Source organism: Pagrus pagrus (assembly GCF_965226575.1).
Source record: "Pagrus pagrus genome assembly, chromosome: 12".
Lineage (NCBI taxonomy): Eukaryota > Metazoa > Chordata > Actinopteri > Spariformes > Sparidae > Pagrus > Pagrus pagrus.
In genome coordinates, this window is record NC_140196.1 from 3,841,156 (window position 1) to 3,855,698 (window position 14,543).

Consider the following 14,543-nt stretch of genomic DNA (forward strand, 5'->3'; position numbering starts at 1 on the left):
TATCAGAAGGTGGTTAGCTTAGCATAAAAACAGGGAAAACAGCTAGCCTTGTGCCGCCCTAAAGAAACAAAATCCACCTTCAACTCTACTCTCTGTACTAAAACTGTGTAAAATGGTGCTGGACTATTTCTTGGCCAGGTGTGTTGACTTCTGCACATTGTTACGCACATTTTATTACTTTAAAGACCTTTTTGATTCATCTAAAACCAAACATAATACCACTACTGCAGCAAAACAAATGTACAAACTAGACTTCATTTTACATTTACTTAATATACTTCAGTCACTGCGATCTTCTGAGCTATGGTCACAAAAAGTGTTCACTAAGACGATCTCAACTTGTTTGACAAAACTAAAAATCCCTTAAAATCTGCCGGGAAAATACTCATGTTCATCGATGCAGAGATAAAGTAATGAAATAAAGAGCCGACTCAGGTTTAGTATTTCAATGATAGTGTAATATTCACATTTTCATAAATATGTACATAACGGAATAGACAAAGTCATCTGACGCATCAGATTATGACTAAAACACTAATCAGGCAACGGTCCTCTTTGTTTTGTGCGTTTCAGCCTTTTTGCAACTGTTTAAATCCTCAGAAGAGAATCTCTTTTAAATATTCAGTACTTCTTGCCACTGTGGTACAAACTGTAGTTCAGTTTAGTGTCTAAATAGTACAATAATTATTTGACAATCCATGACGGGTCTTTTTTAATCGTCTCGTTCTCTGGACCCAGGATGGTGACGCCACACGTCCTCTGACCAACACCGAGGTATCTGCAGGAAAACAACAACATTTGTTTTATACTTAACAAAAATATCTCGAGGATTTTGAACTGTTACCTGCAGAACTGTTAGTTCTTAAACATTTTACCTTTCAGCCACGTCCACCAGATTTTTGTGAGTGACGGCGAAGAGTCTTTCTCTGTGACTCTGCTTCATCTCATCTGTGACTCCACTGAGGAACAGACCCATCCCTGCAACGCAAAGAAACGCATCGCTTTAATGACGGCAACGCATCCTTTACCCATTACTGTGAAAGTCTCATTTTAAGATGATTTTAAGATGTGTATTAAAACTCGAGTGTCTCTAGAAGATTAAAGAATGTTTTTTAATCTGCGATGTTGCCGTTAATGTGCTTAAAAGATCTGATGTGAAGTGAGGTTATCGGTCCGGCCAGCTGCTGTCAGGTCGCATCACTTCATCCAGTTGATTCGCCGCGGGTGGAGAGTCTCACCTTTGTTTGCGGGGGCCACAGGTGAGTCGACAGCTGAGAACACTGACAGTTTGGCTTCATCGATGTCCTGCTGAGTGAACTGTCCTGACTTGGCCCAGTCCACGCCTCTACGGAACGCAGACAAGGTCTGCACCGAGTTCGGGTCCCTTAAAGACACGTGGCAGAACATGTGGTCAACACACATTTTATATGTTGTTACTATTTTTATTATTGAGTTCACTTAGTTGTTCCTGTCTCATGTAGACATGAAATATTAAAATTGTGTTCAGCAAATGCTGTGGTTCTGATGTTTGAGTGCATTTCTGTGTCTATGTTGCAATGTTTTCTATAACTGTGAGAGGTGTGATGAACTCGCTGCTCACCTGTATGAGTAGAAGGAGAAAACACCTCCTCCCATCCTGGCCCCGCCCCCGTAGGCTCCTCCCTTCTCCCGGATCTCTCCGTGAAGAAACTTCGCCGTCATCATCCTCGCCACGACGCACAAACTGTCAAAGAGACAAAATAAAGAGTAAAAAAGTGGTTATCAGACAGACGATGTGCAGGTAATAAGTAAAATGATAAGAAGATGAAGACGCTACAGAAGAAACATCTAACACTGGTCTGTGACATGAACTGGTGTGGTTACCTGGCGTAGTCCTGGTGGGAGAATGGCACCGTACGAATACTCTCACTGACAAAGTTGACAGGGAAGGGCATCGGGAATAAAGTTTTCATCTGACACGGACTGAAGTTCAGCTCCTGAAGAGTGAAGTAAAAAAACACAAACTGCTTAATCCTCATTCAGAATCTGGTCGACTGACTACGAAATGAAAACAGCTGTCAACACAGAACTTACAGAGATGAGTTTCCTACTCGGTCCGGAGTCATCCCGGGGGTCGAGTGGCCTCTAACAAGGGAATAAAAAAAGCACAGCAGAAAGAATATTATATTATGATTTAACAGAAAAGTTAATTGGACAAATATGAAAACCCCATTTTTTTCAAACAAAAAACCCAATTTCTTTTCTTTTTTTTAAAAAAACCAAAAACCTAAACTTTTTCAACAAAAAAATAAATAAATAAATAAAAAAATTTTTTTTTTTAAAAACATGCATTTTTTGCAAAAAACCCTTTTTTAAAAAAAAACAACAACACATTTTTTTAGCAAAACATGTTTTGCCCCCCAAAAAAACATTTTAAAAAAACTAAATTTTTCTTAACTTTTTTTTTTTTTTTTTAACAAAAAAACTAAAAATGTTTTAACAAAAACACCGAAATGTGCCAGTTGATATCTCACCTCAATAATATTACTTCTGACAGGTTTACGTTCTTTTCTGTTTTCAGACACATCCTTCATAAAATTCTCCAACTGTTTGGCTGTGTCGGACATTTTCTGTGGAGTAGTGTTCACCGCACACCTACAACGAACAGAAGCTTTAGTTATACAACGACTTCGACAGAAATTTGTCTAGCTGAAAAATACCAGTGACTTTAAAGCACACAGATGGAAAATGAGCCCACCTCATGTTGTCGGGGTTGAGAAGGTGTTTTTTGATTCTGGGTAGTGTTCGGATGACTTGGCTGAGGTCGGACATCTCTGCTATCCTCTTCATAAACTTCACCTAATGTTCAAACAACATAAAAACAGCTGTCTCACAAACTAGAGGCTGAGAAACAACAAAAAGCTCTTACACACATGAATTAGTTATGACTGTTCTTTCTAGGCTGTTCAGTACCTGCTCCATCCCACCAAACGTCTCCTGGAGGTCTCCTGCTGGAGTCAGGTGACGGCCTGAACGGGTCATAGCATACATGTGACCAGAGTAGGCGATCCCATTGGCCAGCTCCTGTGCTGACATCATCACCAGCACTCTGAGGCGCTCCTCGTCATCAAAGTGGGGGCTAGAAGAAAAACGACTTATTTCAACACCACGTGCCGACAGAACAAGAGTTTTTCTGTTGGTAGTAAACTTTTATAAGCAGCTGTCTGCAGCTGCTGCCGACATGAAGACGTACCTGTTGAATGTGTCGCTCCACAGCTGGAACATGTGAGGGAGGTTCCTGTCCAGACACGAGGAATCCAGGAGGACACCCTGAAACAGAGAGCAATGGAGGACCCCTTTATACTTGTAATGCTCATATGATGTACACACTTCAGTGATTTGTCTCTGAGCTGGCGCTGACCTGCTCGTAAATGTCCAGCTGGGTGGAGTCCTGGATGACCTGGGTGGAGACGGACATGCCCCCTGTCCTCAGCTCCTTCTGCTGGGCCTGTTGCCTGTAGTCCAGAGCTCCACAGCCCATCCTGATGGAACAAACAGTTCAGTTCAAGTTTGGAAGCACGAGAATTAGTCTATGATAATCTCTCATTTTAATAACAGACTGTACAAAACATTAGCAGTGTCCTGATATATGTCCTCAAACATTATTCATCCAATCGGTGCACTCTATGGAAAAAAAAACACAATAAGGGGAAAAAAAAACCAGACAAAACCCTTTTTTTTTTTGTTGTTGAAATAAACAAATTCTAAGTCTCGTCTGAGCGATCCTGATCTTGTTCTGGTTGCACAGACTGACAGATCAACTCACTTGGTGATGACACTGCAGAAGAGTGGGACGTAAAGCCTGAACTCCTCTGGCAGCGTGTTGAGACTACACATGGCTCTGAAGTAAACCAAGCCATTGGTGGGCTGCTCACAGTACTGAACTGGAACACCTCCTGCGGGGATCAGGACAGGAAAGCTCTTCACCAAACACTCTCGACTTGGGTTTTCATGATGAAAATACAATGCAGCTGTTACTGTGTAAATATGATATGAAGCTGCACCTGCTGTGCTGATCTGAACAGGGGTGACGGGTATCGTGGGCTCGATGTCGGACACTTTGAGTGCAGGCAAACAGGAGGCGTCCTGGGTTTTACTCTGAGCATCCAGCAGCTCCAGACCTTTACAGAAAAAAACAACATTGAAACATCTAGCTTTAATCTGAAGTGCCTTACATCACATCCTTTTATATTGTATCACAGACATTGAAAACACTTGAACAAAACTTTTTTTAACAAAAAAACATTTTTTTTTACAAAAATCCACACATTTTTCTGAGAAAAAAAAGATTCTAAGAAAGAAGTTTTTGAACAAACCCCCCCCCACACACTTTTTTTTTTTTTACAAACCCCCCCCCTTTTTTTTTTTTTTACAAAAACCTTTTTTTTTTTTTTTTTACAAAACCCCTTTTTTTTTTTTTTTTACAAAAACCCTTTTTCTTTTTTACAAAACCTTTTTTTTTTTACAAAAACTTTTTTTTTTTTTTTTACAAAAACACCCTTTAAAAAACAAAACAAAAAAAACACAAATTTCTTTGAACAAAACCCCCCCAAAAAATTTTGACAATTTTTTTTTTAACAAAAAAACGTATTGTTTTTTGTCACATAACATCCTTTTTTCATTTAAAAAATCCAAATTGTTTTGAACAAAAAAAAAAAAAAAATGGGGCGAAGGACGAAGGACAATTTTCCCCCCGAAAATTGTCCTTCGTTAAAAATTCAGCCGAAATTATCAGGAGAATTTTTGTCTCTCATTTTCTTTTTACCGCTTAGTCCGTGAAGGTCGCGGAGATGTTACCGCTTTATCCGCCCCTTTCAGAGGGTTTGCGGGGTTGCTGGAGCCAATCCCAGTTTCATATGGGCGGAGGCTAGGGTATATCCCTGGATGAGTCGCCAGTTCATCGCAGGGCCCTTCTGACGGCAGAGGCTGCCACACAAGGTGCCAACTGCACGCCAGGAGCAATTTCAGGGTACAGTATCTTGCTCAAGGATACTTCGGCATGTAGCTCAGTTCCACCCCGGGGGAGCCAGGGTTCGAACTAGCTAGTCTGCTGCGTAAAACACATTTTTTTGTTTTACAAAAACGCCCAATTTTTTTTTTTACAAAAATACCCACATTGCTTTGAACAAAAGAACCCAAATTTCTAGAAAAATTAAAAACTAATATTTTTAATGTGAATATTTAAAAAAAAAAAAATTCTAAAAAAAGCAATTTTTTTTAACAAAAAACATTATTTTAACAAAAAACCCTAATGGTTTTTGACAAAAAAAAATCCCAAACATTCTTTGAACAAAAAAAAAAAAAAAATAATTTATGAACAAAAAAAAAATCATGGTGAAGGACAAATGACAATCATTAAAAATGACTTTTTAACTACGTTAAAAATTCAGCCGAATTATCTTTTTTTTCTTGTGTAAAACCGGGCGCAAAAACTGAAAAAAAAAACCCAAAACAAAACAAAAAAAACATTTTTTAAATTCAGGCTAAATTTTTCTCACATTAAAAATTTTCAGTATTAGATTTAGATTTTTTTCTTTTTACAAAAAATTTCAGGGAAAAATTTTCTGGAGACATTTTATTTTATGTGTAAAACCCAATTTTTTATTTTTTTTTACTTAGGAGAATTGTTTTTTTTCACTTACTTACTTTTTCTCCCACTCGGTTACAAACAATTACACTTGAAATAAAATGTTTTTCATGTGTGAAACCGAGTGAAAATTAAAAATTTCAGGGGTTGTTGAAGTATTGTTTATTCACTGTTGTTAAAGTATTATTACCTTTCTCATAGATTTCTTTTCTGTCACTGTCGGACAGAGCCTGGATCTTTTTCTGAAGCTTCTCCTCTTCAGCCTGGGCCTGTTTCTCCATGTAGGCTTCATCTGGGCTCATTGACAGGGTCAGTCTGTGTGTGTTCTCCTGCAAAGACAGGGTTAGGGTTTGCATTAAATCCTGAATTTCATTTGAAGTCTGCAGAGGAAACAAGGGCAACATGCAGCAATCGACTTACAACTTTACTGGAAACACACGTTTAAAAAAGATCTAGTTTAACTCACCTTAAAGTAGTGCTTGACTTTGTCCTGGAGGAAGCGAGGGTTTTCCTTCAGGGCCTGTCTGAACTCAGAAACACTTTCGTTGATTTGCAGCAGCTCCACAGGGTCGCCGTCATGATTCCACGATGATGCTATGTACTAGAAAAACACACAAAAAAAGTCAAGAGTGAGGACGTCCAAGAGGAGGAAATCAGCAAATAAACTTCTCCGTACACAAGATAGTTTCCCAAGACATGTTTGCATTCTCGACTCGTATGGAGAAAAACAGAGAACGCAAACAGAAACACAAGATTTCATGCACAGACAGCACAAACTAACATACCTCCCACATGGAGGTTTCTGAATACATGTAGCGTCCTTGTGGTTGTGGAAACAAACTGAAGGTTTCAGATAAACATAAGCAGTGAACTCACCGAGGCCAGAGACAGACCGAAGTTGGTGGACTGGTGCTTCATCTGGATCTCGATCTTGTGGAGGAGAGCCTCGATTCTTTCCTCCTCGAAGCCATTTCTGTGAACGATGATGAGGAGGAATGACGAAAGTTTATTTACACACTGTGGAAATCTTTTCTCTTCTTCACACTGGCTTGATAACCAAGCATTTCTTCAGCCTACGTGTACATGAGCCTACTGGGAAGGTCTGTGGACTTAAGATAAAATGCCTGGAGTGCAAATGTAATACATAAAAACAAACCAGAATACCCAAAGGGACGGTGGGACTTACTCTATAATGTCATCAATGGTTTGTCTGATGATTTGTTTCACCCTCTCTGTGTCCTCCGAAGCCATCCCCTGCAGTCCGATGCTGAACGATGCCTCTTTGGTGCTGCCATCATATCTGCACAACAGGACATTTCAACACACTCTCAACATATGCAATCAGTCAAACAGTTAGCTTTCCAACTTGACTAGATCAAACTGTGACTGATCCCAGCTTAGTTGTCTTACAGCCATGTACACACCCTACGACAGAAGAGAAGTCGGTTCCTATCTTGGGTTCAATGAGAGCTTTGTAGAAGGGAGAGTTTGGTCCAGAGATCATCAGAGAGGACAGCAGGCTGAGAGTGAATCCTTCAAACGTGTCAGTGATGCTGCACAGAGAAACCACAACAAGAGATCAAATGTTACTGAATCACAGGCTCAAAGCTTCACTTTTAAAAGAGACCTGCTGTGCGATGTCTCGTTGTGTTGAGGAGGACACCCGTTACAAAACTGTCAACATGACTAGACAAGCCTCTGTAAATAAAAGGTCAAACAAGAAAAGCAGAGAACCAGAAGATGCGGTGCCCGATGCTTCAGACTCTTATAAATGCCATCCTACTTCAAAATGACTTTGAGTATAAACGCCTCTGTGAAACACAGCAGGAAATGGAGAGAAATGATGTGATCTTACTCTCCCAGCAGGTAGCTCACACACAGCGTGTTCTGCCTGGCTGGATCTGGAGCCAGAGCGTCAGGGCTGCAGGTCACATGGTCCTCTCTCTGAGAAGTAAATGAGACTCACAGTGAGATCAGACGACTATTCAACGTTTCTCATCATGTATTTAATAATGAAATACATGATTTAGTTTAAACAATTCAAGCTCAAATGAACATTAGACTTTGATTATACTGGAAACCATTTTTCCAAATTCAAATGTAAGATGTGACTTTATCACATTATGTCCCTCCGTGCTTATTGAACCAATTTGTGCTGTTAAGACTGCAGAGGGAGGAAGTGCAGCACATGATCTTACTTAGCTGAAGTTATTTTCGAGGATTTCATAGATTTACTTGTCAGGTGCTGCAGAGCACCTTTCATCACCTTTCATCATTACGTGTTACTTGTCTGAATTATGAACTCACAGGGCTGCTCCAGTGCGGCTGGGAGGGGACCTCAGTGTTCGGGTTGATGCGCTCAAACTTGGACAGCGCCTCCTCTTCAATCTGCTTCAGATGCTGCTCCAAAGGCAAATCTCCATATGTGAAGAACCTGAGGAACATATTGAAGATGTGTGTTAAAACATACAGTTTATGTACAACTTAGAAAGCTGCATGCTTTCTGTCCTGTGATGCCAACATCTTTATCTTGATCATCTTTCATGGAGTTTCTTTAGAGGAATGATAATAACTTTCCCTTATCTGATGAATGGATACAAACTGACACCGGCATGTTTTTACACATTAACCCGTATCATGGTGTCAGTCATTGTGAATTCAAACCAGCAGCAGGCAGGAAATTATAGTAGGACTTAGTGAGCTGTGGAAAGTAATGCATGCTCTGTTGTAGCAAAACCTTTTCCTGTTTTTTCCAGGCTGTGTTGGGTTGTGTGCTCCTCTACCTGGCGTTGCTGGGGTGGTAGTGCGTGGCGTGGAATTGTCTGAGTTGCTCCCAGGTGAGGTCGGGGATGGCTAAAGGCTCCCCTCCCGACACCACAGAGTAGGTGTGGTCTGGATACAGCTTGTTCTGGAGGTGCTGGGCGTACACACGCTCGTTCTCTGACTGGAAACATGCACACACACTCATATGTTATCATGTCAAATTTTGCATTTGCCGACATGGTAAAAGCACAGTCATTAGCACTAATACAAGACAATATTCTCCACTCCAACCACGTTGGTTTGTTTAATATATGAAGTCATATTAATGAAGTCTTAAAGACAGTGAGCAGGAGAGTGTTGACTTACAAAAGCCCCCTTCATTTCATTGAACACGACGCCTTTAAACACCAGGGGAGTGTTTGGATCTGTGGGGTTTTCATTCTCCAGCCTCCAGCCCTCCTGCCTGGAAAATAAGACAAACAGAATAAAAAAAAAGATATGCTGATTTAGTATGACTTCAATATGAATCATAAAAAAGAAATCACAACAAAATCTAAAATTATCTCGCAGTTCTAGCGTGTAAAACTGTGCAGCGATAGTCACAACTCACTTGAAATCCTGCTCTCGTAAACAAGGGAAGAAAACTGCATCCAGATAAACGGACAGAAGATTCTGGAAGTCCTTCCCGTTTTGAGTTGAGAACGGATACATGGTGTAGTCGCTGGCTGTTCACAAGGAAGCAAACACACAAACAAACCAGAAGCTCATCAGCCATTTCAGAAAAATACAACCATCATTTTGAAGTCACCCAGAATATTCACGTGAATTGAAGCACAACGTTTTGCTCACAGACTCAGAGCTCACGCGTTTCTTTTAGGTCATCATTATTGTTCGTTACCTGTGAAAGCGTTCATGAAGGTGGACAGGGACCTGGTGAGCATCTTGAAGAAAGGATCTCTGCAGGGATACTTCTCAGATCCACACAGCACCGTGTGCTCCAGGATGTGCGGGACTCCTGTGCTGTCCATGGGAGTCGTTCTGAACTGGACACTGCAAAACAGGAACAAGTAGAAGAGACGACCGATTTTTAGAGGATGTTATATGTTATACTGACAAAAAGAGAAAACAATAAAATCTTTAGTCTAACATGTCATAAATGGATGATGAAGAAGAAGAAGACGCATTTAAACCAACCTAAAGAGGTTGTTGGAGTCATCTCTGGCTGCATGGAGGTACTGAGCTCCAGTTTTATCATGGGTCAACTTCACTGCGGTGAGAAACAAGTCAGGGACCACTGCAACCTGCGGAGAGCAGACACCTTTAAGGTTTCAGGTCTAGTCTCAGCCACTGAATCAAACCTTGTAGCAATGTTCATGTAGGAAGGTCAACAATAAAAACACAAAAAGACTGTGACGATGCGACTGTGATGATTAAAACAACATTTACCACCCTTGACAGATTTTTAAATATATGTGTTATCGTATTCCTCCAGTTTACCCCTAAAAAAGTCATTGGCTGTTAAAAAAGTACCAATGTCAGGTACAGTAACAAAGTTAAAGCTCTGAATGAAAGTGCACCATCACACCTACCTCTCTGACTGTGAAACCATGGACTTTCTGTCCTGGTTGGTACTGAGCAGCTCTCTCTCTTGCTGATGTGCTCTTCAGCTTCCATGTGTGCTGCTGTCCATTCAAACTGCGACAGAAGAAACAGTTAATAATACTCCAACTGGGGCGGCTGTAGCTCAGGAGGTAGAGCAGGTTATCTAGTGATCGGAAGGTCGCTAGTTCAAATCCCCGGTTCCCCCAGCTGCATGTCGAAGTGCCCTTGAACCCCAAATTGCTCCCGATGAGCAGTTGGCGCCTCACCTGCAAATCTCAATAATCTATAGTGTTGACTTGTTGTGTGTGTTGACATATTGTGTGTACTGGCTGATATCTTCTCATTGTCGGGCACAGCTGGTTTGATGATATTAAATTCTCCAGCAAAGTACGTATGGTTGGTTTTTCATGAAAATCTTCAGCCTCATGTTAATAATGATGATGCTATGACATCAGGTTGAAAGATGACAAATAGCCACTGTGAGATTAAATAAAGAAGAAATGGGAATGAACAAGCCTCGTGTTGGTATTTTTTTATCTTGCATTGCAAACATTAACTTAAACTTGTTTACATGCATTCATCTTTTAAGTTACAACTGCCAGGCCTAATAAAATAACAGATGGGTGTAGGTGTGAGACTATGTGCACATCCAAATAACCTAAATTATTAATGACAGGTCACATCATCTGGTGTAACACCAATGTAGGCTAGTAACAAACCTAAACAATAACTACTGCACACAGCATACAGGAGGCTGAACCTGCTCTTCTGTTAAAAGCACAGTTAATATAAAACTACAAACAGTAACAAACAGTAATGTCAGATAGCTCCACATGGTTGCATCAGCTGTTTCATCAGTTTAACTTCCAAGTCACATTACGTCTAAATCACAGCACACTTTATGCAGCTATAACACCACAATATGTGGTCACACTGCCACAGACAGTTAGCAGATGTTGTCACGATTAGCTAAGTCATCAGAAGTAACATGTAGCCGGTTAGCAGCACACCAGCAGTGTTCATGCTAGCTTGCTGTACTGTTAGCCAACCTACTTGAGATACCGAAGTTTCTGGATCACCGCCTTCGTTTGCCGAAACATCGCTTTGTCCGTCGCTAAATTATTCAAGTACGTCCACTCCGAGTATGTTCGGTTATAAAGTCACGCAATATCAATCAAATGTTGTCAATAAATCCACATTATTGCGGAGCAGCATCACCGGCTCGTGTCCACTCACGCCGTGTGTAATACAGTTGACACATGGGCTCAGTTGCGCACATGAAAACGCCCGTGACACCTGCGCGGAAAGCATCTCGACAGCCATTTTGTGCCCGGTTGTACCTATCCTTCTGCAATGGAGCTCTACGAGTACGCCGGCTGAGCAAAGTTCGACACCCGTAAGCTGAACTTCCACCCGGCAACAAGCTTGTTTCCGGTTGGTCGAGCAGGTAAGAAGAGCCGATGTGATTGGCCGAACGTCACATCACTAAGGTTACCAAACCATGACTCGGCTGAGGAGTTTTTGAAGGACAGCACCATGTTAACAGACATTCAAGGCAACTTATGAAAGAGTTTACCTCAGTTTCATCTTCAAATGTAACGTTAATTAATTTAAAACGAATTTAATCGAATCTAATCTAATTTAATATCGTATTATTTCGATTGACATGTAATTCGTCTTCTCTCCAGCAGATGTCGCTGTGAGCTCATAGTTAAGTGTTGGTAAGTAACAGAAGAAGCTTCGCTCATAACTTCATGTTTTCCCCTAAACTTTCCATCCTGTCCTGCCAAAGGAGGAGAAAAGTGCAAAACACACGTTATTAAAGTGCAACTCAACACCTTTATTGTGAAATAAGTGCAGCCTGTCCTTTAAATAAACTAATACAGGATTCAAGTGTTGATTGGCAACTTTTATTCTAATACCTCACCTTGGCATCGCAAATTTAGGCCTAATTTACTGTGGGTAGAGTTTAAAATAATAAATCAAGAATCTGCTTCAGATGTTTGCTTTTTCCCTTGGTGATTTCCACAGTCGACGTTAGTTGGTGAATTTTATCGTTATTATTGGTGTTCGGTGGTTTTAATTTTGCTTCATGACTTTTTTTTTGTCCTTTTCAAGAGTAGCCTCTTAATCGTTTAGACAATTTTCTGTACATGAGATATATTCATGTTGCTACTACTTTTAATACAATGACTGTGTGGTTATATCTGGGTTATTCTGTAAAAGGGTCCAAGGACAAAAAATACCTTCCCAATCTTTTCCACTTGTTGTGCAATAGGCACACATTTTGTGATATCATACTACTTTGCTTCATGTTTACTGTGTATTAATATGACGTAACACGGATAAATAGAGAGATATGCACCTTTGAGAAAAAAAAAAAATATCTTTAAAACTATACCTTGACACGGGCTGTCTTCAAACTTTTAAGATCAGAATCCACCTTTAGGTCTTCATCATGTCAGCTGATATCACGTTTTATTGGTTACAAGTACCACAAACTGATTGTTATGCAGAAAATGTACGTTTTTTTCAGGGGAACCCTGGAAATCTGGGACCTTGGGGCAGCTGCCGACCTCTTGGTAATTCAGCCTTGTGTATGTTGGATTAAAGTAGGGGAGGGTGATCTGGCCAAAAAATTATATGACAATCTATTTAATTGTAATCACGATCCACAATCTAAATTATGATCTTTTTCTCAATTTTTGGGATGCCGTGTACATGACAGCAAGACTTTAAAACACAGTATTGCATTAAAGTTTTTTGGCAGAAGCTTCACATCCAGATCACCTACCCTTCATTAAAGGTACTATTTGTAAGAACAGTTGATTTTTTTGAGTCTCATTCCCAAATTGTCAAGTTTGGAAACCCAGAGCGGTATTATTGGATGAGTTGGGACTGAGACTCAAAAATCAAATCTCCTTACAACTATAACCTTTAAAACCTAAGATGCCATTATTATATGGCTGTGCCTATAAAGCAAATGGGACATTATAGACGTCTCTTGCACCATTTTCCTCTTAAATGTTTGGGAAACTCTGTGATATCAACATGGATTTAAAATAGTCTTCACAGAGAAGGTTCTGGGATCACAGCAACACTAGAAATCAGAAGGTGCTTGTTATAGTTGATGTGTTTGGGCTGCATCCTTGAGGCCATTTCATGCAAAAATCTCCACCAAATAAAATGCAGGAATATTTCTTAAATATGCAAAAATCAGTCAGTGGTATCTGAGAGGTAAGTAGCAGGAATTAGCTGGAGATGATGCTCCGGTGAGTCCTCTTCAGACGGAGCTTTAGCCTCCTGGCCTTCCACTCTTTCTCGGCTGTTTATTAAAACGGCGAGCGTGTGAGAAACGCTGTGCAAATAAAACAGCACACAGAATATTACAGAGGTTATAAGTCTGTGAAACAGTTGCTGTAAACCAACAACACAGACCACACAGACTCACAATGAGCTCCTCTGGGATTAGAAAAGGAACAGTGGAGTTAGTCCTCATTATGGACTCTCCAGCACCGTGCCAAACTTATTTCTTCCACGCAAAAAAAAAAAAAAAATCACTCTGCCTGTATTGACAGCCACAGTAGACTGCCTTTTCTCTTCCTATCTCTTTTTTTTTTTTTTTTTTGAATATCTTTTGAGGCAACCCACGGTCATCCCTTGTGTTTCCACTGACAGCATGTGGGAGCTTTTCCACCAGCATGAATAGGAGGCCTTGGTGAGGAGGCAGGAGGGTTTTTTGACAGAAGCAGGAGCGTCCTCCAACACGGGTAGCTGGTTCCCGTCTGCCGCTGCACGTTCATTATCAGCGAAAAAACCTTGATGGCACAAAGCGAGGGGGGGAAAATATTCATCCTAAACACTTGATTTTGCACGAAAAAGCAAAATGTGGCCATGAGGTGACATCATTTCAGTGGAATTTCACTTTCTTCAAGGATTTATAAGTCAAACACTGGGTTTCAGGGATTTTGTGTCATTGCTGCCTGTATAGTTATTCCTTTTCTTTTTTTCTTTTATAATTTCACATAAATCTACGTGCCAAACACTTTCAATCTACAGGAGGTGAAAAAGCCTATTTAGCGGCGTGCATCTTGCCTCGTTAATTTGATGTGCTCCTGTTGAAGCAGGTCGTTGAGGCAGGACACGAGACGATCAATCAAAAGTGTAACATCGCTCCAAAGAAATAAAAACTGTTTCATCTGCTTGGAGTTTTATCTCCACGCGTTGGCCTCGTCCTGGCACTGAGGGGAGGACTGACGTGAAAAAACAAAGTGATTTCAGCACTTACGTTTACATAAGATTATATTATAGTGTGAAAAAATTAGCAAACAACTCGGAAAAGTCGTTTTTTCATTTCATGGTGACTTTAATGTCAACTGAAGGATTATATGCGCCTCTAAAAGGTTCAACAAACACTCCTCTGCTGTTAAAGCCAGTATTTGAATAGAGTAGTAAACACATGGTGGTCAAAGGATCAACATGGCTGTTTTGGGTTGTTTTAGATGAGAAAGTAAACAACAAATCCTCAAATATAATGCAAATATAGTCCAGT

General features: G+C 40.4%; 1 protein-coding gene across 1 annotated transcript; it reads right to left on the reverse strand.

Annotated features, from left to right (window-relative positions):
• Positions 1-436: 436 nt before the first annotated feature.
• Positions 437-11,351, reverse strand: pitrm1 (pitrilysin metallopeptidase 1). Its single transcript, XM_084368898.1, has 27 exons — positions 11,045-11,351; positions 9,979-10,084; positions 9,584-9,690; positions 9,288-9,439; positions 9,000-9,114; positions 8,756-8,852; positions 8,410-8,570; positions 7,934-8,060; positions 7,482-7,570; positions 7,051-7,179; positions 6,813-6,926; positions 6,503-6,599; positions 6,093-6,227; positions 5,817-5,955; positions 4,044-4,160; positions 3,806-3,935; positions 3,401-3,521; positions 3,233-3,309; positions 2,953-3,118; positions 2,738-2,838; positions 2,514-2,634; positions 2,074-2,124; positions 1,864-1,976; positions 1,601-1,723; positions 1,239-1,384; positions 876-978; positions 437-778 (listed from the first exon to the last, which is right to left on the reverse strand). Exons 1-27 carry the CDS (start codon positions 11,089-11,091, stop codon positions 685-687), a joined length of 3,078 nt encoding a protein of 1,025 aa, XP_084225024.1. The 5' UTR covers positions 11,092-11,351; the 3' UTR covers positions 437-684.
• Between the last annotated feature and the right edge of the window lie 3,192 nt (positions 11,352-14,543).

What these genes read in the sequence shown, in the direction of transcription:
- pitrm1 (XM_084368898.1), bottom strand. Translation starts at nt 11,091, where the DNA reads ATGTTTCGGCAAACGAAGGCGGTGATCCAGAAACTTCGGTATCTCAA. An exon ending in GACTCCAACAACCTCTTTAG is followed by an intron (nt 9,440 to 9,583) that starts GTTGGTTTAAAT and finishes CCTGTTTTGCAG; the next exon opens with TGTCCAGTTCAGAACGACTC. An exon ending in GTGAGCTACCTGCTGGGAGA is followed by an intron (nt 7,180 to 7,481) that starts GTAAGATCACAT and finishes TTCTCTGTGCAG; the next exon opens with CATCACTGACACGTTTGAAG.